Genomic DNA, 25,321 nt, shown 5'->3' with positions numbered 1-25,321 from the left:
GTTAGCTTTGTTCAATGTGTAATTACCAGCCTCCATCAAAAGAGGATAAAAAAGCCTTTGGAAGACACCACGGGAGGGCTTCTGGGGCATCTTCTTGGTATTTCTTGGCTCTCTGAGACCACATGGTCTCTGTCTCTCTTGGCTTTCTGGGACCACATGGTTGCTGTTTCTTTTGAGTCTCCTTGGGACCATATGTTGTCTCTCTTTGGAGACCCACATGGGTCACTTGGGGGCTTTTCTCCTGCTCTTGCTAACTGGCAGGCTGAGGGTCTCTCCCTGACTTCTCTACCCCACGACCTGAACCATGAGAAGTTAGGGAAGAAACATGGTCTGGTCAATTCTTTACTGGTATAATATTGATAAATTAATTTATGCTTACCCCAAACTGGTGTCCATAGTAATAATTATTTAAATGACAAGAGGAAAATGAAAGTCCAATATGGGCTTAAAACAGGTTAGGGAAAGGATCAGAGTAAAACAAAAGCAAAATGAATAGGAATAAGAACAAGGTAGTAGACCTAGGGATAAAAAAGGCATAAAATTCAAGATGGGAAATGACTACATGGCCTTGGTTGAGAAAGGTCTGCAGGGGCAGCTAGGTGGCACAGTGGATAAAGCACTGGCCCTGGACTCAGGAGTACCTGAGTTCAAATCCAGCCTCAGACACTTGACACTTACTAGCTGTGTGACCCTGGGCAAGTCACTTAACCCAAATTGCCTTACCCAAAAAAAAAAAAAAGAAAAAGAAAAAAAGAAAAGAGAAAGGTCTGTAGGCATAAGGCTGAGTGAGATGAATACAAATAAGAAGGCAATTTCTTTTTTTAAAAAATATATTGGGCAGCTAAGTGGTGCAGTGAATAAAGCATCAGCCCTGGATTCAGGAAGACCTGAGTTCAAATCTGACCTCAGATACTTGACACTTACTAGCTGTGTGATCCTGGGCAAGTCACTTAACCCTCATTGCTCAGCCCCAAACCAAACAAACCAAACCAAATCAAATATCATATATACCTTACAGGTATAGATATACATATTATGTGCACATGCATATATGTGTGTATATGCATACATATAAAAACATTTGACTTGATCACACTTCCCTTGAAATATAGGATAAAGGCTCTGATCTATTAGTAAGTCCTGTTATCTTTGTTTCCCCAGACATAGGACCTGACAAGAACAATGTTGTCCACCAGAGGGAACCCAAGTTGTTCTTAAAACATAACAGAAGCTCAGCAGTGAACAAAATAGAAAATTAAGAGGAAAAATGTTATTTCTGGCAGGAACAAAATCCCACAAATAAAAGCCACTCTCTAATAGTCCCATTCCAATTCTATTCACCTGAAGTAAAAACTAAACTAAGAATTCATTTGCTATACATTTTTCTCATATACATAATCACAAATATAAAGGAAAAATCTGAAAATTTCCTGTTCTCTAATTAAATTAGTTACTTAAGTTACTTATAATGAGAAAATAATTGTTTTCTCACACACACACACACACACACACACACACACACCTGCAAGGCTCAAAACAAAATGCATCATTGGGAAAGTATGTACAACTCTAGAAAGTCGATACAATTTTCATTCAGAAGAGTCATATCTAAGGTTGGTGAGGAAGTTGTGGAGTAGCCATTCCCAGATGCCAAACATAAAATGGAACTCAACTAAGTAGCGAAAGTTACTATCACTCTAGCTGGGCTGGGCCATAGAAACAACACATAGGAAGACTTCTATTACTTATTTCCCTAGGAGAAGCCAAGTACTTTGCACAATTACAGAACACTAGAAAAAATGTTCAAATCTAAGCGATACCTGAAATTTTCTATTAAAATAGCTCCTCCTCACAAAAAAAAAAAAAAAAAGCTCCTGCTGCTCTTTTATCTCCTAAGTTCCAGTTAGATCCTACTTTGGTGGGACCCACTCCATTTGAAATTCACACCAAAGTCTGATACTTGCATTCTGTTGGGTTTTCTTAAAATTTCATATACAGATTAGCATGCGCCCCCCCCCACCACACTTTGGAAAAAAATTTGGGAAAAAATGCCATTCACACACCCCAACTGGTATTTTAAATGCACATGGGCATTTATTTTGACAAATAAATCCTTGTTATTTCAGAAGATCTGCCAACTCCACTTCCACTGTTAAAAGAAATTTGGCCCATTGCATCCTCATGATGATGGAGACAATGTAGATTGTTTCACTCCCCCTCAGAAGGGATTTGTTCAAAGTGCAATTCCTTACTATCCCCACCATCCGCATTCATCACAAGACACCCTACACCCAGGAAAGCAAGAATGGGAGGTTATTGTTGAGAAAGAATGAATGAGACAATGTGTGGTTCTGTTCTTCTGGCATGACAATGTGACCTAGGCCAGGGCACCGGCTGGGCTCCATGTATCCTGGCACAGCTGCCTCCACTTGATGCATAAAAATGAACCTGGCTAGAGAGCCTTTCCATTCCTGAGTCCTGTAACTCAGAGTCTCAGAGAGTGCATATTGGACTAGAGGATACCAAAAGTCTCTTCCCAGTTGTAAGTCTATAAAACTGCAATTGGTCTTCTTCAAAGGAAAGTCTGATTTCTCACTATGGTCGATGCAAGCAGGCACCGAATACAATTCCTGACTCCTCTTTTTGTTAGGAATAAAAATAAAAATAACCTCCCAAGACTGCAGAAGAACTCACTTTTCCCTTCTCCAAAATATAAACAGTGGGAATATTCCAATAAAAAATGTCAAATGGAACACCATGTGCACAAAAAAAATTCACAATTTTTAAGTGTCCAATTATGCATGATTAAGAAAATCATGAATCTTTAAGGGTCTGTTCCAGAGGGGTTTGACCACCTGTGTACCATTAAATATAAGGTTATTACCACTTTCCTAAAGTGAAAGATATTATAGGGACAGACTATGGTTATGGAAGCATAAACGATTAGCTAACTGGGAGTTGGCAAAGCTTTCCCAAAGAAGCCAAGCTTTGATACAAACCCTAGAATCAGAGAATTTTATTGTTTTAAAGGTCATACAGTTCAACCTCTCTTCATACAGTAATCTCCATTATAATATTCCTGATAGAGATGATCCTTATCCTATGAGCCCTTACTTGAATACTATCAGTGACTGGGAAACTCATTACCTATTTTCTACCAAGATCATGGCTTTTTACTCAAATGACCAGAGCTGATGACCAATTCACTTCCCAAAGACCACAAGCTGGTCAAGAGATTAGGCCATCAAATAAGCCAAAACCCTACTGCTGGATTCCTAAGTTTTGGCTTACCTAAAAGTTCACATTGTGCCTTTGAAAAGGAAGAAAGTTCCTAAATGTGGAGAAGGCAAAATTTTCTTCTGTAATCTTTCCTGACTCTTCATGAAAAAAAAAAAGATTTCAAATAAAATTAAGAAGAGTTCAAAAGCCAAATTTAAGAGGCCAAAAGTCAAACTCACTCTGAAGCCACAGACTCAGGAATGGGTTCATCAAGCAGCTCCAAGCTGTGAAGGATCCAGTAGCAGAGCCAGGGGCGGCTAGCATCCAGACACTGTAAGATGGACAGGGAAGAAAACACATTTCCTATTCAGTTTACTCCAAGACACTGCTGACATGGTGTCATCTGTCTCACTCTAGACAGTCTGGTGAGGGAGAGGTTAGAGTATCCTATTGATAAGAATCAATACACGAAAGAAAGTGGCTATGGAGAGCTGTGGCTTTGGACAGGAACTGATATAGGTAACAAAGGAATAATACATAAATGGGTTTCACCTTAAACCTAGTAGGTCCTCAACCAGTAGTAAGTGAACTCAAAAGGCTAAGGTGGGGGGGGGCAGCTAGGTGGCGCAGTGGATAAAGCACCAGCCCTGGATTCTGGAAGACCTGAGTTCAAATCTAGCCTCAGACACTTGACACTTACTAGCTGTGTGACCTTGGGCAAGTCACTTAACCCTCACTGCCCCCCCCACCAAAAGTAAGTTGGGCTGTTTGGGCAGCTAGGTGGTGCAGTGGATAAAGCACTGGCCCTGGATTCTGGAGGACCTGAGTTCAAATCCAGTCTTGGACACTTGACACTAGCTGTGTGACCCTGGGCAAGTCATTTAACCCTCACTGCCCTGCAAAAAAAAAAAAAAAAGGCTAAGGGAACACAACACTTGCTGGCATCCTTGTTGGGGGTACTGGGAAGCAGGGGAGAGGAAAGGGGCTTTCTGTATTTGGTGAAACCTACTATTAAATGTCATTGTCATCAAAGAGGCCCAACAGGAAAAATAACCTCAGAAAGGTATTTGAAGTATTTCATTGAATGAAGCAGGGCAAAATGTTCATATCCCAAAGAAAAGGACAATGGGAAGAAGGATATAAAAACCCCTATGATATAGCTATAGCTACTTTGAAATTTAGCTAGAAACAAAAAGGCTCCTAGTTTCTTTTTTAATCTGAAAACCAGGGCTGTCTAAAGGCAGCCTGACCAGATGGAATACCTGGTCCCAAATATTCTTTTGAAGCTACATGAGAAAGGAAGGAGATCAACAGCGTGGCTTATCCCCATAAAGGAGGTAGTTATACAGGCACTTTAGGGACATTTCTTTTTCTTTTTTCTTTTAAAAGTTATAGGGGCAGCTAGGTGGTACAGTAGATAGAACACCAACCCTGGAGTCAGGAGGACCTGAGTTCAAATCTAGCCTCAGACACTTGACACTTACTAGCTGTGTGACCCTGGGCAAGTCACTTAACCCCAAATGCCTCACTCAAAAAAAAATTTAAAGTATAAAACATTTTATTTAAAGTTTTGAGTCCCAATTTTTATCCCTCCTTCCCTCCCTCCCCTTCCCCCTTCCTGAGGCAGTAAGCAATCAGATATGGATTATACATATATGATTATGTAAAACATTACCATTAGTCATTCTGTACAAGAAAACTTGAATAAAAGAAAAAAATGAAAGAAAGTGAAAAATAGCATTATCAGTTCTTTCTTTGGAGGTGGATAGTATGTTTCATCAATAGTCCTTTGGGATTGTCCTTGGATCATTGTATTGTTGAGAACAGTTAAAGCATTCACAGTTCTTCATCAAACAATATTGCTGTCTTTATGCATAATGTTCTCTTGTTCTGCTCACTTCACTATACATCAGTTCACACAAGTCTTTCCAGGCCTTTCTGAAATCATCCTGCTTGTCATTTCTTAGAGCACAGTAATATTCTATCTCTATCATATATCACAGCTTTTGATGGGCATTCCTCTGATTTCCAATTCTTAGCCACCACAAAAAGAGCTGCTATAAATATTTTTCTACAAATAGGTCTTTTTCCTCTTTTTTGCGGAAATCTTTGGGCTATAAACCTAGCAAACCTTGGGAGTGACAATTTCAAGAGGCTTCTAGCAAGTAAAAAGAGAGTGGAGAGACTTCTCTGATTATTGGTCTGGTCAGTTGGAAAGTTTGAAATTCAGTACTCCTGAGCCAATGTGTTTACCTCATAAGCATCTGTCAGCTGTCGAAGGCCTCTTTTCAGGTAATGGAAGTGCTTCTCTCGATGCAGAATAAGTCTGGAAAGACAAAGAGCTTATTATAAATAAACTTTCTATGAAAGCTTTACATGAATAGTCCCCCCTCCCCCTCCCAACAATTAAACATACACATACTCTCCTTCCCCTTGCCATGGTCATAAAATAAATAACCTGCTCCTTTTAAAGCCCTAAAAGGTAGCTATTTTTTTTATGGAAGCAAAAAAAGAAAAGAAAATTTTTAAAAAGTAAACAAACTGGGTGTCCATCAATTGGAGAATGGCTGAATGAACCGTAGCACATGAATGTGATGGAATATTTTTGTCCTAAGAAATGACAAATATGAGAAAGTCAGAGAAACAAGGGAAGGTTTATATGAACTGATGCAGGGTAAAGAAAGAAAAACCAGGATATACAATGATTATAATAATGTAAACAAAAATGACACAAAAAGGCAACACAATTTAGATTTAATGCGATGACCAATTATGGTTCAGCAGAACAGAGGTGAAAGACTGCAAGTGAAGCAGGTTGTACACACTATCAGATGAGGTAGTTTTACTACTTTGTTTATCTGTTACTTTATTACAAGAGAGAATTCAAGAAGGGGAGAGAGACAGGAGCATACATCAGAAAATGACTATACTGTAAAAAACAAAAGACCATCAAGTGTCTCTCCAACAGTACACAGTCCTATAGCTGGCAAGCTCTCTTCTTTAGTTAGAATCCTTGTAATTCAGTTATAGCCTGACTAGCTAGGTATAGCCTCTCCTCCTGCTACCATTTCCTGTTCCCTCATAACCCATTCCAGTCTCATACCACTCTCTCCCCTCTCTTTCCAATGTTTCCTATAGAAATTCCATTCTACAGTTAACAAACTGTCCTTTGGTTTAGGCCTCTTCTCACATACCTTACATCTTTTTGCAATCATAGAAGTCTGGCATAGAAGTCTTTTTTTAAGAAAACACTGCATTCCTGGCTACCCTCTCCCAATACTGAAATTCCTTTCTTTTCTGCTCCCAAACACACTGCCCAGGAGAAGGAACAGACACAGATGCTCCTCCTTGCCACCACCTCCAGACCCTCACCTAACCTCCATCATTTCACAACTTCACCTCCTTTGAGATTTAATCCATCTGGCTCTACCTAGATCCTAATTTGGATTCAGTGCTGAGCTCATAGTTTTCCTCCCCACTCCATCTCCTGCTCATATACCTCAAATTACATGTTGGTGAATGAATCCCAGTCCATCAATGTCCTCAGTTCTCATTAAATACTTCATTCCACCTCAGACAGCCATGGGGATGGTCATTGCCCTTCAGTTCATCATCACGGCATTGTGCATAATTTTAAAATTTCTCTTTGTTTTTTACCATAACCCTCTCTCCCTTCCTTTTCCTTTTGTGCTTTATCCCTCCCGAAAATTATTCTCCAACCCTCCCTACATTTCCAGTCATGCCACCTGCTCCTTGTTTTACCAGGCCATCAGCTCTGTTCTGGCCTTCCCTTTAAAATATTTATTGTTTTTTCTTTCTTTTTTAATGTTTAAATTAAATTTTATTTTATTTTCAATTTCAGGGGTTTTTTTTCCTTCCCCCACTCCCTCCCCTACCAATTGTGAGAAGGAAGAAATATAAAACCCATTACAAATATGAAGTAATTCAAAATAACCTTTAAGGAGCAGCTAGGTGATACAGTGGATAGAGCACTGGCCCTGGAGTCAGGAGGACTATGTTCAAATCTGGCCTCAGACAACTGACCCTTACTAGCTGTGTGACCCTGGACAAGTCACTTAACCCCAATTGCCTCACCAAAAAAAACCAAAAAACAAAACAAAAACCCTTTAAAGTCTGGGCCCTAGTAACCAGGTCAAATTTACACTGTCCTCTATCCTTGAGTCCCTTGCCCCTCTTGTTTTATTGACCCATATCCCTTTCCAAACCCTAACCCTAGGGTATTCTCACCACTCTCCCCAGTTCCTACTCTGCTACTGCTGAATGCCACTCAAGGAACTCACAGTATTTATTCTAAATCTCTTCTCAAATCACTTATCAATGACTTTGCTCATTCCTTATTTTCCTCCTAGCAGATCAATATCATCCATTTCCTCTGTAAGGCTAATCATCTATTTCCTACCCCTTGTCAGTGGCTAGACCCTAGAGCTCTATCCTAGCTTCCTACTTCTCTATCTACATAACTTTCTTGGTATCTAATTGACCTTCAATGGATTCAACTACTGGGCAGAAAACTCCCAAATCTATATATCTAGTCCTCATCTCTCTCTAGTTCTCTAGTCCTCCACCTCCCCACTTGGCTGCTGGATACTCCTCAGGCAGCTTCTTAAACTCATCAAAACTAAGTTTCATTATGTTTTCCACCAAACTCACCCCCTTGCAATTTCCCTATTTCTGTCATGGAAAATGCCATTCTTCAGTCACGCCAAGTTCAGGACCTAAGAATCATCTTCAATCTTCATTTTTACTCACACCCCACACCTAACCAGTTGCCAGTCTTATAAGTTCTACTACTACATCTCTCAACTCTGTCCCCTTCTCTTTACTCACATCACAATCACTCCAATTCATAGCATTATTACTTCTAGCTAGAATCATTCCACTCATGTCCTAATAAACATTAAGCCCTTTCCAATTCCAATCCATCTTCCATACAACTGCCGAATTAGTACAACTAAAGCACAGTCTGATCATATTGCTTAAGAAATTTTGGTGGCTCCCTTTTGTCCTCTAGGACAAATACAAATCCCTGTTTGGTGTATTTAAATCCTTCAAGTCTGGTTCTAGCCCAAGTTTCTATACTGATTGCATTATTACTTCCTCAGTCAAACTGAACTTCTCCCTGTTCCCTATACCGCTGTATACACAACATTGTTATCTCCCTTCCTGTGAATGCTTTCCCTCCTCACTTCCATCTCTTGGAACCCATTACTCCTTTCAAGGCTCAGTTCAAATGGCACAAAACACCTTTCCTGATTCCCCCAGTTGTTAGTACTCTCCAGACAGCCCTCCTACGTCCCTCCCCCAAATTGCTGTGTGTTTACTTTATCCATACTTTGTATTTACTTACCTGTGTACATGTTGTTTCCCCCTAGTAGAAATGTAAGCTCCTTGAGGGCAGGGACTGTTTCATTTTTGTCTTTGTATCCCCAGCATCCAGCACAAAGCCTAGCACAAAGTAGGTGCTTAATAAATGCTAGTTGACAAACTTGGGCCTGGAGAAGAGTTAAGAAAATTCACCTCCCTTTCTTCTTTGCAGAGGTGGGGGATCATTGCATATACTGTTAGACTTGGTTGGTGTGTGGGTTAGTTTTTCCCACTTTTTAAATATTTATTACAAGGGAGAGCTTTGAGGGGAAGGCAGGGGGAGGGATACATTAAGAAATGAAAGTGATATAAAAACAAAAGATGAATAAAAATGATAAAATAAATGCTTGTTGAATTGAATAAAAGCACCTACAGGTCATATTGGAGAACTCTATGGGTGATACAGTCAATACCATCCTTTCTACAGAGACTTTATTCTACTGCAGAAACCACAATTTGTCCTATGGAGCCAACTAGAGACCACAATTCACAAGGCTTCTGAATCCGGAGTTTCCTTTCTCATTCCAATGACAGAGCCATCAGTGACTCTGTATGTCTGTTTTGTCTTTCTCTGCATTCTCTACATTTCAAGGAAGAGCACTTCCTTGAAGTTTGTCATTTTCACTAAGACTACCCCTGCAATAATCCATCTATCATAACCTCATTGATAGCTCATCTCCTATTTGCTAACCTAAAGCCAGATAGTCAGTTTTTTTGTTTTGTTTCATTTTAGCTGGCAGCTTTTCCTTGGCATCTTATCAGTATCAGCATATTGACCAGAAACCTCCTACAATGTGTCACATCCTGTTTTATTCAGACATGAAACAGGTTAGCACTCCATTCGCAAGAACTTATGGCAAAGAAAATTAAGTCTTATAGAAGAATTCAAGATGCTGAGTCAGAACTCCTAATATCTAAATCTTAATCCAATATGAAATGATGTGGGGCTTTTGTAAGGCAGTACTTCTGTGTCTGTAAAAGAGATCATCAAAAGAATTAGAGCTACATACCATTAGATTTTAAGACTACAGGAGGGGGCAGCTAGATGGCGCAGTGGATGAAGCACCAGCCCTGGATTCAGAAGTACCTGAGTTCAAATCTGGCCTCAGACACTTAACCACTTACTAGCTGTGTGACCCTGGGCAAGTCACTTAACTCCAATTGCCTCACCAAAAAAAAAAAAAAAAAAACTACAGGAAAAAGAAATGATGCCTAATAACAAATAGCATTATATAACTCATCTACAAAATAATGACCTCCAAAGGTCCTCATCATTCTTAAAGGTTCTATGAACACTGCAGTAGGGGAGAGTGAGGGAAATGATAAAGGAAGGAGTAAGGAGCTTAGTTCAGTTTTTCTCAGCAAAAGTGGTAGGACCATCAAGGATGGTGCCCCTCTACATCTGCTTTCCAATTAGGTTATCTACTTAAGAAATAACAAAACAAACAAAAGTCAAAGAGAAAGAACTCATCCAGAGAGTGAAAGCAGAAGGAATATCTTTACTGATTAAAGTGTTTGCTCCGGGAGGCTTTCCTAGTTTAATTCATAGTGGCACATTTTATTAGCATTTCTAATGCATACAAACTACACTTCAGGAGAACATTAGTCCACTCTCCCTCTTCTGACCATGGAGTCAGTATTCTCAGCCTTTCTCCCCTATTCCTTGTCTACTGAGGGGCTTCTCAGTGGCAAATAAACCAATCAGAAAGCCTAAGTAAATGTCTACCAAAACCTGGCCCCTAAATGTGAGTCAATACACTACATTCCGCAGGATTCCCTGAATCCTTTGCAAAGGCACTTCCTACACAGTCACCACACTTGTACAATCTTAATCCTGTCAGGTCAATTTCAATTACATACCTTTCCACAATTCCTTCAGCTCCTGGGTTTTTCCTACACAAAATTTTAGCGAGCACAAAATGATGCACTCAAACCCTTCCCACACAATTTGCTTTTCCCTGATGAGTTTCACTATCCATCCCCCAACAAAAATTCCAGCAAACATTATGCTGGGAGTTCAGACAGAGCCTGAGCAGGCCAGAGGAAACCTGCTGAGGATGTGGAAAATGCTTGGGAGGACATACTGATAAAGTTTACAAAGATTTCAACACAAAATTTTCATCAATGACTATGAGCTAAAGGAAGAATTTCCATCAGTTACTTTAATTATTTTCATACCTGAAAAGTCATTTATGCTCTTTTTTAAAAATAGTAATTTGTATATTTTCTACTAAAACTGTGGCTTTAATATATAGGAAAAGGTATGCATTCTTCTGTGTATCTATCTTAAACACACAGACCAAATTAGAGCTACCAATGTTTCAGGTATGTTCTTTATTATTCATATTATCAACGTTTTCAGAATTTGTTTGGTTTTTTTTGTTTGTTTGTTTGGTTTTGGGGTTTTTTCTTGATGGCTTAGGAAGTCAGCAGGGGACTCCCAGATAAGTGCTTCTTACTAAACCTAAATCTACTGTATCACCTCAAAACAATCATCAATGCACCAAATAAACAATGAAAAGTAGGTGAAAGGAAAGAAACTGTACCAGAACACACTTTGAGGGAGTATCAGAAAGACCAAAAAATGAGGAAGGAAAAAAGAGATCTAATACAATGAATGGAGTAAAAAGAAAGTTAGAAATCTCCAGAAGGAAAGAATGAGGCTGCCTCTCTGGAAGAGAGACTGGACATATGAATAACTACAACAGTAGTTTAGAATTATAATAAGAACTGTAAAGAGAGCTCTCATAGCTATAAGACTGACAATAGGAGGCAGCTAGATGGTGCAGTGGTGGCACCAGCCCGGGATTCAGGAGGATCTGAGTTCAAATCTGACCTCAGACACTTGACACTTACTGTGGGGCAAATTCACTTAACCCTCATTGCCCCACCAAAAAAAAAAAAATCATAATATTCTCTTCCATGGACAATGTTTAAAAGAAAATGTACATAGTGGAACTCGTTTTCTCTTCTAAATTTCTTATCTCTCCTCCAAAGTTCCCTATTTCTATCAAAGGTATTGTGAGAAAAATAATGGGGTTTGGAGACTCTCCAGAGGCCCCACTGAGCCTGGCCTGACCTTTCTTTTTTCTTTCTTCTTCTTTTTTTTTTTTTAGTGAGGCAATCAGGGTTAAGTGACTTGCCCAGGATCACACAGCTAGTAAGTGTTAAGTGTCTGAGGCTGGGATTTGAACTCAGGTACTCCTGACTCCAGGGCCAGTGCTCTACCACTGTACCACCTTGCTGCCCCTTGGCCTGACCTTTCTTAAGGTCAGCTCGGAGTCAGGAAGTTACCTTCATTCAAAACCAACACCTACCTGAAAGCCTTGTTCCCACCAGGTGGTGTGTTCTCTGAACTCTGACCTCAGCACATTCTACTCATCAACTGCCCTCAAATCCAGTGAACCACTAGATTTGAGTGATGCTAGCCAATCAGCTTTGAATAATGGTGTAAGGGTGGGCTCTGCTCCTGCCCTCAGCAAGCTTGCACAGACACTCTTTTTTAGCACGGGAATTTGGTGAGTGTAGCCCTCTAGGGTCCCCCCAGTTTCTCTCTTCTCTTTCTTTTTTCCTAGCTAGGCTTTCCTATCTTTCAGAGCCATGTTGCTTAATGGTGCAGTAGCCTCTAATTTCTAAGTAACAAATATATGATAAACCCAGCTTAATTTTCCCTAGACTTGGGGTCAGAAATAGGGCGACCACATATAGTTTTACTCACCACAGTATCAATATCCTTTTGGTCCCCTAGACTGCAACCTGAAGTCACCTTTACCCTCCCCTTCACCACCCATAACCCATCAGTTGTCAAATCTACTTCCACAATATCTAATTCAGGTCCCTCATAACCTATTAAAAGAGGCAATGTGGTATAGTGGATAGAGGTAAGGAAGACCTAGATTTAAATCCTGCCTCAAAAACATACCAGCTGTGTGATCCCAAGCAATCACTTAACCTCTGTGGGACTCAAGCTCACATCTCATCTGTGAAAGTAGGTATTTGTACTCCATAACATCTAAGGTACTCTCAATTACTAAATTTATTGGTCTATTTTTTTTCCTCCAGACTATGGCAATAGCTTTCCAAGTATTTTCTCTACTTCTATCTTTTACCTTTGCCAACTAATCCTTCACACAGATGTCAAATTAATATACATAAGACAGATCTTCATATTCCATTCCCCAATGCAGGGCAACTAGAATGTTAATTTAAGGTACCAACATCCAAACGATCAGGCTTCATCCCAGAATAAAATTCCACCCCAATTCCTTCTTACCTCACTCATGTGCCTCTACCAGTGACCACCTAGGTGGAGCAGTAGATAGAGCATTGGCCCTGGAGTCAGAAGGACAAGAGTTCAAATCTGACCTCAGACACTTGACACTTAATGGCTATGTGACCCTGGACAAGTCACTTAACCATGATTGCCTCAAAAACAACCAGGGCCATGTCCAGTCATCCTGATGTATATCTTACCACTGGACCCAGATGGCTCTGGAAAGAAGAGTGAGGCTGGTGACTTTGCACAGCCCTCCCTCACTTAAATCCCATTCACTACAAGTCATGACATCACCTCCCGATATCATGGTCCTTTTTGAGAATGAAAGACAAAAAACAACAGCCTCTACCAGTTCATGGTCTCCTAGACCACAACCCCTAGAGCCCCATGGTTTATCTTCTACCTCCACCACTTCTAGTGGAAATGAGAGCCAGGGCTCTGAGAAGGATAAGCAATTCCACTCTCCCCAGCACAACCACACCCATAGTTGTATTGGCCCTTCACCTCTCCCACCAACCAACTCCCTTATAACTATTTTTGTCCTATTAGAAAAAATCCCTTGATATTTTTTCGTTTTGTGACAGCAATGATTATATGTGTGCTCCTACTGACACATAACATGACCTTGATCAGAGGAAATCTGATTGAGCTGGGCTATCAGGTAAATGCTAGACTTTGTGCCATATACTCATTCTCACTGAGGCTTTTATTGTGTTTTAGTGCTGCTTTTAAAAAAAGGATATGAACAAGTTATAAAGAGACGTGGAACAAAAAAGAGGCATGAACAAATGGTCCCTTTAAAAGAGAACACTTCCAATGAATATTAGAGATATTTTATGAGCTGTTGGTACGAGGAAGTAAAATATTTCAAGGATCACTGCAGGGGCAGGTAGGTGGCACAGTAGATAAAGCACCAGCCCTGGATTCTGGAGGACCTGACTTCAAATCTGGCTTCAGACACCTGACACTAGCTATGTAACCCTGTGCAAGTCACTTAACCCTCACTGCCCTGCAAAAAAAGAAAGAAAGAAAGAAAGAAAGAAAGAAAGAAAGAAAGAAAGAAAGAAAGAAAGAAAGAAAGAAAGAAAGAAAGAAAGAAAGAAAGAAAGAAAGAAAGAAAGAAAGAAAGAAAGAAAGAAAGAAAAAGGATCATTGCAGTCAATGTGAAAACAGGATTCCATCAACATGTAAAGCAAAGGGCAATAAAAAACAACCCAAAAAAATTACAAACTACTGTGAAACAGTCTAAAATAATCCTCAAAAATCAAGTTAAAGACCCACAGAGGGATCTGGCAGCTGTAGCTGGAAGAACAGTAGAAAAGACCAGTTAAAAAAATAGCTGATAACCACCATGATGAAGAAAAAAATGTTTGTCATGGGCAAAACAATGCAAAGACTAGAGCACTGAAGGTGGTAAAGAAGATAACTTTTGCCAACTAAATAACCAAAAGGGTCAACAGCCCCACACTCTCAGGCCTAGCTCTGGTTCCACAATGCAGGTGCTAAAATGCTCCAGCAAGCTTACTGATTCGGCACGTTCTAATTCATATTCTCATCCTGAATAGGCCCTCCTGATTACTCATTAAGAGATGCCCTTGAGAGAGGGAGGGTGGGGAGGGAAGAAGAGAGGAAGAGAGAGACAGAGACAGAGACAGAGAGAGAAAAGAAAATGAGAGAAAGAGATGCTCTTTTTGCTACTGATCCATATTCCCTGACCCACATGGATCCATCACAGTTGCCATGGCAGATCCTTTATCTGAAAACCCTGTGTAAACCCAAGCTACCAGTGGTTCTGGGTCTTCAACCTATCCACTGCTCATCCAGGCCATCACTAGGCATGTTGCCAAACAGGACAGTGTATGAGAGGGATGCCACATTCAGCTTTATTCCTGACTGAATTGCTGTTTATTCTGTCCATACCCTACTAGGCTCTACTTATCTATAAACATTGATAAACTATTCTTTTTTTTTTTTGCAGGGTAGTGAGGGTTAAATGATTTTCCCCAGGGTCACACAGCTAGTAAGTGCCAAGTGTCTGAGGTTGGATTTGAGCTCAGGTCCTCCTGAATCCACTGTACCACCTAGCTGCCTCCATCAATAAACTATTCTGACCCAGTCATAGTAGGCTTCCTGCCGTGCAATCTAACTGCTGGAAAATATTCATAGCACTGATGGCAATGCCCTTTTTATTCAAAATTACTGTCAGAAGATATCTAATCAAATTTGAGCATCTTCATCAGAAGATAACATTCACACACAAAAATAGGGGGGATATTTTCTTTTTACTTCCACTGGATCTGGAAGTTTTGTCCTCATTGGGGTAATAATGAACTCTGATAAATATATTGATATACTGAGAAACAGAATTGTTCTAGAATTACAGAATTCCAAATGGAGATGGAATACTGCAAAAAAAACAACAAAACCCCAGCACTATGCACACATCACAAAAAGTTAAGAAACCTATCTAAAAGATGAAGATAGGGGGAAGCTAGGTGGCCACAGTGGATAAAGCACCAGCCCTGGATTCAGGAGGACCTGAGTTCAAATCCGACCCCCATCATCCAGCAAAAAAAAAGAAAGAAAGAAAAAAAAAAGTAAACCAATGGGCTATACTCAAGGCTAGAGTTAGGAAAAAAAGGTACTGTTGCAAAGGTACACAATAGGATCAAATGTAGTTTCACAAAGACAAAGAATATTTGTCAAAATCTTGTGAACTCAATGCCAAATCATACAATGATTTCAGCAAAATAAGACCATATTTCACATTGTTTTTTAAAGGAGTTAGGGTTAAAGTTAAAGGTTTATCATATGTCAATATATATAAATGGCTCTATTTTGTTCCAGTTAATTCACATACCACCTTAGGATGAAATACAAAAAGCCATTCATAATCTATGCTTAAATCTTTCAATACACTTCATATTACTCCCATTTATGGGTTCTATTTTTCCAGCCAAACAGTCCTACCTCAGCATTCCATCTTATGTGATACCTGGAATGCATTCAATATGTAAATCCAACTCTAGAATTTGGCTTCCTTTAAAATACAGTTCGTGGGCTGCTTCCTACAGGAAGCCTTATTTCATTCCCTCTGGACATCAGTGCCCAACCCCTCCTAAAACTGCCTTGTAGTTATTTATCAAATCCAGGCTTATATTTTTCCTGGGAGAATTTAAGCTCTGTAGAGTTTCTTTTTTTGTCTTTGCACTCCCACTGCTTAATACAGTGCCATGCACATTGCAAACACGTATTTGTTGAATTAAAGTGATGAATTAACAAAAGAAATATGAACAAAAGATGATTTAAATAAAAAATAAAAATGCCATCCTACATGACTTGTAAAGGACCAAACCACAAAAACAATTTTAAAAGTATACCAAAGGTAACAATAATAATGAAAAAAACTAACAAAATGTATAGAGTAAAACTAGAGCAATACTTACAGGAAAATTTATATTCTTAAACATGGACATTAGCAAAAGAGGACTAACAAATTGAGCATGCAATTTTTAAAAACTATAAGACCAGCAAATTAATAATCTTTCATGTGACCAAAATAATAAAGATTATACCACAAAAGAGTTAGAAGAGAACCAGATCAGATGTCTTTCACAGCTTTGGCTAGAGGGCAAATTCATAACCAAATAAGGAATAGAGGTGATTACAAAAGATAAAAACAGATCATTCAATTACATGAAATTTTGCCACAAAATTAATACTACCAGGACTAGAATTTACTACATCAACTGGGGGAAATATATGTAGCAAATACATCTGATAAGGGCCTCATATTCAAGATATATTAGCAATTACAGATATAACTAAGAACAAAAGCTATTCCCTAATAATTTTTCAAAGAATATAAGCAATTCTACAAAGAATCTAACTATAAAAAGTATTAATAAACTATCAATCATATGAAAGAATGCTCAAAATCAATAATTCGAAGAAATGAAAATCAAAAGAAGTCTGAGGTTCCACATTATGCTCATTATATACCATTATAACCGTCCAAAGATGACAAAAGAGAATACTCTATAACAGAGGGTTGTGTAAAGATGAGCATTTTCGGTAGAGCTATGAAGTATGGGTTCAAATGTTCTAGAAAGTAATTTTGGAATTATGCAAAGAAAGTGACCAAAATGGCCATGTCCTTTGGCCCTGACATCCCAAGGTATATACCCCAAAGAGGTTAGGAATAAAAAGAAAATCTCCCGATCATCAAAACATTTATTGTGAATTGGAAAGAAAGTAGATATCCAATAATTGGAGAATCACTAAACAACATATATGAATGTACTAGAAAAATACTGTATTTTTTAAAAATGAAGAATGAAAATAATTCTCAATATTCATAGGAAGATTTTTATGAATGGATACAAGATAAATAGAATCAGGGAAACATACACATTAATCTTTTGTTTGACATGGCCTCGCCTCTGGCAGTCTAGTGAAGCCTAGCATTCCCTTCATAGAATAATGGTTTTAAATGCATAAAACAATATATAGGATTGCAAAAGAAATCATTTTATGTTGAAACAATTATCAAGGCAAATGGCATGAAATGAAATACAATGCTAAATGGCATAAAAATTATAATGACCAAGTTTGGTATCAAAGAATAAAAATAAAAAAGCATCTCCATTCATTCCTTGCAGAGGTGGCAGACTATATTCCATAATTCCATAGCAGAGGAAGTCAAGAATAGTTTTTCAATGTGCTGATTATTTTTGCTTAAGTGGTATTTGTTGTTGTTGTCTTATTCTTTGTTGTAAAGGATAGTTCTCTATAAGGGTGCAGAGGGAAGAATGTAATAATAGGAAGTATGGGTTACAAGAAAACAAAGAAAGCAATAAAATTTATTTTAAAAATTAATAATCTTCAAACAAGCACAAGAGATTTTTAAATTAAATACAAGAAACAAAAGTGAAGGTTTTAAAAAATTGAAATAACATGCAAAAGTTGGTTTTGCAGATTAACCAAATTAATAAATTATCAGATAATTTTATGCAAAAATAGTGAATATAACAAACATCCATCTTTTGACTGTAATCAATAAACTATTTTCAAGGAATATTCTTTGTAAGGGGTGTATCTGTTTGGATGTTTGTTGGAAAATGTCTGCTGAATCAAAATAAAATAAATCAAATTTAGAAAAAACAAATAAAAATTAAAAGGGGGGATATTTACTATAAGTAGAAAGGGAGAAAAGTTATCAGAAATTAGTATGCCAAATTATATGGAAACAAAACTAAAAATATAAGTGAAATGAATGAATATCTTCAAAAATTTTAAATACTAAACCATGAAACAGAAAACAAGTAACCCAAAAATATATGAAACAGAGAACACAAGTAACCCAATATCAAAAAGAAAAATTAAGCAAACCATAAATGGACTCTTAGAAAAATACTCTTGGTCAAGACAGATTTACAAATAATTCTAACATATATTTAAAAACAAATACTCCTTTTTATATATTATAAGCTCCCCTCTTCCCCCCCCAAAATAGAGAGAAATAATACTTTACCAAACACCTTCTATGAAACAAACACTGTCTGGATTCCCAAATTAGAGAGAAATAAAGCAGAAAAAGGAACTTCAGAACAATATCACTAATGAATGTGTGCTTAAGGAAACCTCCTCATATGGGAGCTTGCTCCATCAAGACAAACAATAAGAGGTGAAATAACTTACCAGGGGTCATATACCTAGTGAATGTGAGAGGCAGAATTTGTTGTTGTTGTTTTGATTTGTTTGCAGGGCAATGTGGGTTAAGTGACTTGCCCAGGGTCACACAGCTAGTAAGTGTCAAGTGTCTGAGGCCAGATTTGAACTCAGGTACTACTGAATCTAGGGCATGTGCTTTATCCACCACACCACCTAGCTGCCCTCCCCCGAGAGACAGAATTTGAACCCAGGTTTTTCTGACTCCAAGTTCAGGAAGCTATCTACTATGTCATGCTGCTTTCTCACTAATAAATACCTACATAAAAATATTCAATAAAATGCTGGCCAAAAAAAACCCAAAACAGATTACAGTAAGTAACACATACCAAAAAAGTCAAAGACCAAGGAATGATTTATACCAGGAATGCAAAGATGGTTCGATACCAAGAAAGCAAGTAGCATAATAAACCACATTAATGAACAATGTATACCAAAAAAATTTTCTATAGAGTTTATGCTAAAAACAACAAAAAGAAAAAAGCAAGAGGATCTTAAAAAAAAAAAAAAACATAAGCTACCATTATCTATACTGGGAAGACATTGAAAGTTTTCCTAATAAGATCAGGAATAAAATAAGGATGACCACCATTAATGTTATCAGACATAGTATAAGAAATACTAGACATAAAACAATAAAACAAAACAAAAAAGGATTTAAGGGAATAAATATTGGCAAAAGGAGGCAAAATTATCTATATTTATAGATACAGTTTATTTAGAATCAAAAAATCAAGACAATTTCTTCAGCCAATGAGATAATATATGTAAAGCAAGTGCTTTGAAAACCTCAATTACTATTATTATTCAGCAGGATATAAAAGAAACACACAAAAGACCACTTTCCAAATGTCACTACTAATAAAAACTAGGGAAAGAGATATGTTATTTAAACTAAAATCAAAATGCATTAAATATTTAGGAGTTAACTTACCAAGACACACACATAGGATTTATACAAATAGAAATACAAAACAATTTTCACAGAAATAAAGAAAACAAAGAAAAATATACAAGAGTCATGATTAGACTATCTCAATATAGTAAAAGTAACAAAACTATTCAAATGAACTCATCTACATATTTAACACTAAACCAAATTGCCACAGTGATATTTTATAGAATTGGACAAAACAATAACAAAATCAATATGAAACAAGAAAAGGTCAAATATGCCTAGAGAAATAATGAAAAAAAAGTAGAAACTAAGGGGGTCTGGCATGAGCAGATCTCAAATTACATATAAGGCAATTGTTATCAAAAGTATTCAATATTATCCATCAATTAATCAACAAGCATTTATTAAGCACCTACGATGTGCCAGGTACTGTACTAGGCGATGAGGATACAAAGACAAAAATGAGACAGACCCTACTCTCAAGGAGCTTACACTCTTGTGGTGGAGGCAATATATACATGTGTAAGTATATACAGAATAAAAACAAAATAAATACAAGATAGTTTAGAGAGGAAGGGCATTAGCAGTTGGAGGAATCAGAAGAGGCTTCATGTAGCTAAGTGTTTAAGTAAAGAAGGGATTCTATGAGGTGGTGATAAGGAAAAAGTACAATCCTCAGAGGAAGTGCATGGGCATCAGAGATGGAGTATTGTCTGGAGGAACCACAAAAAAGCTTGTTTTCCTAAACTATAGAGTGCAATAAAGGGAATAAAATATAATGAATGTGGGAAAGAAGACAAGGGCCAAGTTGTGAAGGGCTTTAAAAAATCAAGAGAATAGTTTATACAGGGAGTCACTGGAGTTTACTGAGTGGGGGAGTGACATGGTGAGAAATGCACTTTTAAAAAGTCACTGGTAGCTGTGTGGAGGATGGACTGGAGTAGGGAGAGAGACTTGAGGCAGGGAGACCAATTAGGAGGCCACTGCAATAGTCCAGGTGAAAGGTGATGTGGGTCTAGATACTAAATAAAAATAGAAACATTGATCAATAAAATAGATCAGATAAACAAGGAAATTCATACAATAGTCTAGTCTTCAACAAATCCAAGAACATAAAATATTAGAGAAAGAATTTTTTGTTATTCAGTAAGAACTACTAGGAAAATTGGAAGGTAATTTGGTGGAAAATATATTTAGCCCAGCATTTTACAACACATAACACAGTAAATTACAGATAAGTAAACCCGCTAACTGTAAAATTTGTATTTTGAAAAGTTAGAGTAGCAGGTTCTCTCTCATAACTTAATAGGAAAAGAATCTATAAGCATAATGATACTAAGCATATCATAAAAGACAGAAAAGACTTTAAATTGTATAAAATTGAAAAGCTTTTGTGCAAATAAAAGAATTTCAGCTAAAATAAGAAAAAAGAACTTGGAAAAATATTTGCATTAAACATCTCTGATAAAAATGTGACATCCAAAATCTGGAGGAAATTAACACAAACTTTTAGGAATAAAAGCCATTCCCCAATTGACAAGTAATCAAAGGATATGAACATAAAATTCTCAAAAGAAATGCATACTATCAACAATTATCTTTTTAAAGTGTTCAAAATCAGGGGCAGCTAGGTGGCGCAGTGGATAAAGCATGGGCCCTGGATTCAGGAGTAACCTGAGTCCAAATCGGGCCTCAGACACTTGGATACTTACTAGCTGTATGACCCCAGGCAAGTCACTTAACCCCATTGCCCACCAAAAAACAAAAACAACAACAAAAAAAAACAAACAGAAACCAATAAAGTGTTCAAAATCTCTACTAATTGCAGAGAAGCCCAAATTAAAACAATTTGAGATTACCTCACATCAGGAAAATAGCAAAAATTTGATGTCATCAAAGGTCCAGGGGGTCTTAAAAGACAAAATTCACTTCTTCTAAACTGACAATCATTTTGCAAAACAATATAGATTTTTGCAAGAAAAAGTCGCAATATTGCTCATGTCCTTTGACACATCTAACTCACTACTGGATTTAAATTCCAACAAAGGCTACTGACAAGAAAAGTATGAAAATATCCAACGGAACCTCAGAGTCTTTGGTCAATCAGTTAGTCACAGAGTCAATAAATCTTAGTCAACTAGTATAGAGAGCTGAGACACTGTTCCCCCCACCCAAGACTGATCCAAATCAAAATGTACAACTTAAAGAGATCACTCACTGGTATTCTTTTCCAGATCCAACACCATATCTTACCTTGGCACATGATGGTTGATCTTGTAAGCATTGAAGACTTCTTCTATCTTATCTTCTACATTTGCCTAATAAAGAGGTAGGAGGTGGGGGAGAGAAAAAAAAAGTGGATAAGAAATTTATTAAAAGTCAGTATCTTATTGCCTCAGGGAGTACCCAATAGCAATCAATCAGTATGAATTTATTAGTGCCTACCATTGGCCTGGCACTATAAAAGACAAAAGTGAAGAAATCCTTGCCATAAAACAACTTACATTCTAGCACATGTATAGGACTATTCAAAATGGATATAAGAAATATTCCTTGGTTAATGAGGAATTCATTTCCACCTATGACAATACTCTTATGTTTCTATTATCCACTCATATCTTTGTAACAAAGAATGTTACAAATTCCAAAGTTCATTCTAACTTGTGCTTTTAAGCTACAATGTAGTTTTTTCTAAGGTTAACTTCAAAAACATACCCTCAAGGTGTTTTAATTTATGTAACACAAATTGCCTTAGAGTCCCTAAGAACTTAACTGTAATGGAACTGACTGCATTATTTATGCTATTAAGGGGAATAGCAATAAGAATACTCTAAAATAAAAAGGCTAAAACAGAGGTGTCAAATGCAATCCTGCTATCAGTACTTCATGTAGAGATAGTTTTCAACATTTGTTTTTATAAGATTTCCAATTTCAATTTTTTCTCCCTCCCTCTCCCCTCTCCACAAGACAGCAGATAATCTGATATAGGTTATATATGTATAATAACATTAAACACTGGGGCAGCTAGGCGGCACAGTGGATAGAGCACCAGCCCTGGAGTCAGGAGGACCTGAGTTCAAAGCCGGCCTCAGACACTTAACACTTACTAGCTGTGTGACCTTAGGCAAGTCACTTAACCCTAATTGCCTCACTAAAAAAAATAATAAAATAAATAACATTAAACATATTTCTGCATTAGTCATGTTATAAGAGAAGAATCAGAGCAAAAAAGAAAAACAACAGCACCAAAAACAAAAGAAATAGTATGGTTCAATCAGCATCCATATTCCACAGTTCCTTTTTTTTTTCCAGGATTTGGAGAGCCTTTTCCATCATGAGTCCTTTGGAACTTTCTTGAACCGTTGTATTGGTGAGATGAATCTAATCCATCAGTTGATCAAGACATAATGTTGATGATACCTGCCATCAGTATTTCAGAGTGCAATACTTCAGAGTCCAAACCATTAAAATGTAATTGGGAAATATTTACCAAGATAAAAAAAAAAATAACAGAACATAGGTAATGTTAATGTGATTTTCTAAGTCATTATATAACAGCTGGGATCCTTATGTATGGTTTAGTGACCCCAGTTTCTATCTGAATTTTAAACCCCTGGTCTAAAACATTTATAGTTGGCTTTGGAATTTGTATATTTGATGTGTCAGGAATTCAAAACACTTCAAAAGTCTTCAGTAAGTTAGAATGAACTTGGAAATAAGTGGAAAGATGTCCAGATTCTTAAATTTCCCAATCACTTCATTTTACCTAGTGAAACAGTCCTGAGACTGATATGAAGCACCAACCTAAATAAACAGAGCTATTCTTTTCTAAATTGCTCTATTTATAATTGATTCCTTCCCCAAGTTGGGAAATACAATTAAATATGATTTCAAAGGCTTCCTGAGGGGCTTTAAACTGAATGATATAGAAAAGTAAATAAGAAATATAAAAGAGTGAACAGAGAACTTGGGCAGCTATTCTGCTAAATTATGTCAAATGCAAAATTTGCTTAGGAAACATTACAAGGTCAGACTATGTTGACTGAATGAAACAAAACTAAGTAGAAAGAAAAAACTCTCATACAATGCCAAACCTACTTGAATCCATATGCCTCATTTAAAACTGTTCAAAGGCTAATATAAAGAAGAGGTGTCAAACAGAAGAAACTGATCCTAAAGCCATATATTGACTTAAAAAACCTGTGGGGCCAAAGTTTGACACCTCTGATGTAAACGCTAAGCTTGACATCTGCTCAGCCTTGAGATGTCTAGGCTTCTAATGGGGAAAAAAAAAGCCTACATCTTCGAATTCTCAATACCTCCCCTCCTCAGAACCTGTCTAACATTAGACCCAAGTAGCCAGTGAATAAAGGACAGATTTCACTTATAGGTTATACAACACTTATCTGTACAACATGTCACTCCACCAAGAGGAAAATGTCAGCATTATTATCTGAGTAACATTGTGTACCTTCTCCAAAGCTTTTCAGATTTTATTTCTTCCTTCAAGACAAGCTTGGTGGTAATTCAAAGCAGTTTTGTAACTCATACTTTGAATATTTCAAGTATTGAACTGCAATAATAACCCAAATATTCTAAGTCTATAATAGTTCACAACAAATATTTATTTTTCATTGTGAGCAAATAACTGCTTTTCTCATTTTCTCTTAAATTTTATATATGCTAGGCTATCCTAAGAACAGGACTCATTTTTTTTTGCACAAAACCAATAAATGTACTTCAAAAAAGCTACTATATTCTAACTGTTTTCATCAGAAAGAACAAAAAGTTCAACCTTAATTTTTAAAATATTATGCACCACCCATGGGAGTTCTGAGATGTGGGCTTTTCTTCTCTTAAGCCTAAATATCTGAATGATGAGGAGATGCCAAGCTCATCATTTTACAATAACCTTTAAATAATTTTAAATGAGTCACACTGCAGAGCCTCCTGAAAAGATCTATAACCACTAAAACAAGTTTGGTCTGATCATCTACATAGACAACACCAAGCATTTAACAATTGTCTAATACCAATATTAGGACCTGCGATTAGACACAACACTAAGTACAGCTAGTAAAAAAGAGGGAAGGGAAAGAGAAAGGATTAAGCTTGTATATAATGCTTATTATGTGCCAGGTACCATGCTAAATGCTTTTTCACAATATCTCATGATATTCACAACAGCACTGGGAGGTATTACAACCCATTTTAAAGTTGAGGAAACAGATTAAGTAATTTGATTTGCCAGGGTCATACAGCTAGTAAGTGTCTGGGGCCAGAATGAACTCTGGTCTTCCTGACTCCAGGCCCAGCACTCTATCCACTGAGCCACCAGTGGCCTCCAGATGGTACAAATGGTGACTGAGTTTGGTCCAGTATTAAACAATGGAAGAGGGTGGCATGGAATACCTCGGGAAATTTCGAAGTTTCTTTAATGACCTCAAGCTCATCTAGAGATGTGTATTTATGTACGTATGTATATATACATCTATATGCTTATATGTGTATATATTACAAACAAATAATGTATACATTATATATATTTCTATTTCTATTTTAATGCTAATAGTCTACTAGTGTTGTGTGTAGCTGTCAGACATGGACCACAACAATCTTGAAAGAATTAAAAGTGAGTATCATAAAGAGGGTAATGGACTGTGAACAGACTACAATAAATAACAAATAAGGAACTTCCACGAGCAGTTTCCTTATTTATAAATTGATGATCTTCATATTCTAAATCCTATGATCGTCTAACATATTTTTTACACTAACTATTGAAAATAAGTTTCAGATTTTTAAAAGACTGT

General features: G+C 37.2%; 1 protein-coding gene across 1 annotated transcript in view; it reads right to left on the bottom strand.

Annotated features, from left to right (window-relative positions):
- FNTB (farnesyltransferase, CAAX box, beta) overlaps window positions 1-25,321 on the bottom strand; it is a 119,025-nt gene that overhangs the window by 76,912 nt on the left and 16,792 nt on the right. Inside the window, exons 2-4 of the mRNA XM_043988898.1 lie at window positions 21,762-21,826; window positions 5,473-5,545; window positions 3,459-3,550 (exon numbers count right to left, since the gene is read on the bottom strand). Coding sequence (XP_043844833.1) covers window positions 3,459-3,550; window positions 5,473-5,545; window positions 21,762-21,826 — 230 coding nt within the window. The remainder of the gene's footprint in view (window positions 1-3,458; window positions 3,551-5,472; window positions 5,546-21,761; window positions 21,827-25,321) is intronic.

The sequence above is a fragment of the Dromiciops gliroides genome, chromosome 2 (assembly GCF_019393635.1).
Source record: "Dromiciops gliroides isolate mDroGli1 chromosome 2, mDroGli1.pri, whole genome shotgun sequence".
Lineage (NCBI taxonomy): Eukaryota > Metazoa > Chordata > Mammalia > Microbiotheria > Microbiotheriidae > Dromiciops > Dromiciops gliroides.
The sequence above is the reverse complement of the archived record's forward strand: the minus strand, read 5'-3'. Positions and strand labels throughout refer to the sequence as shown.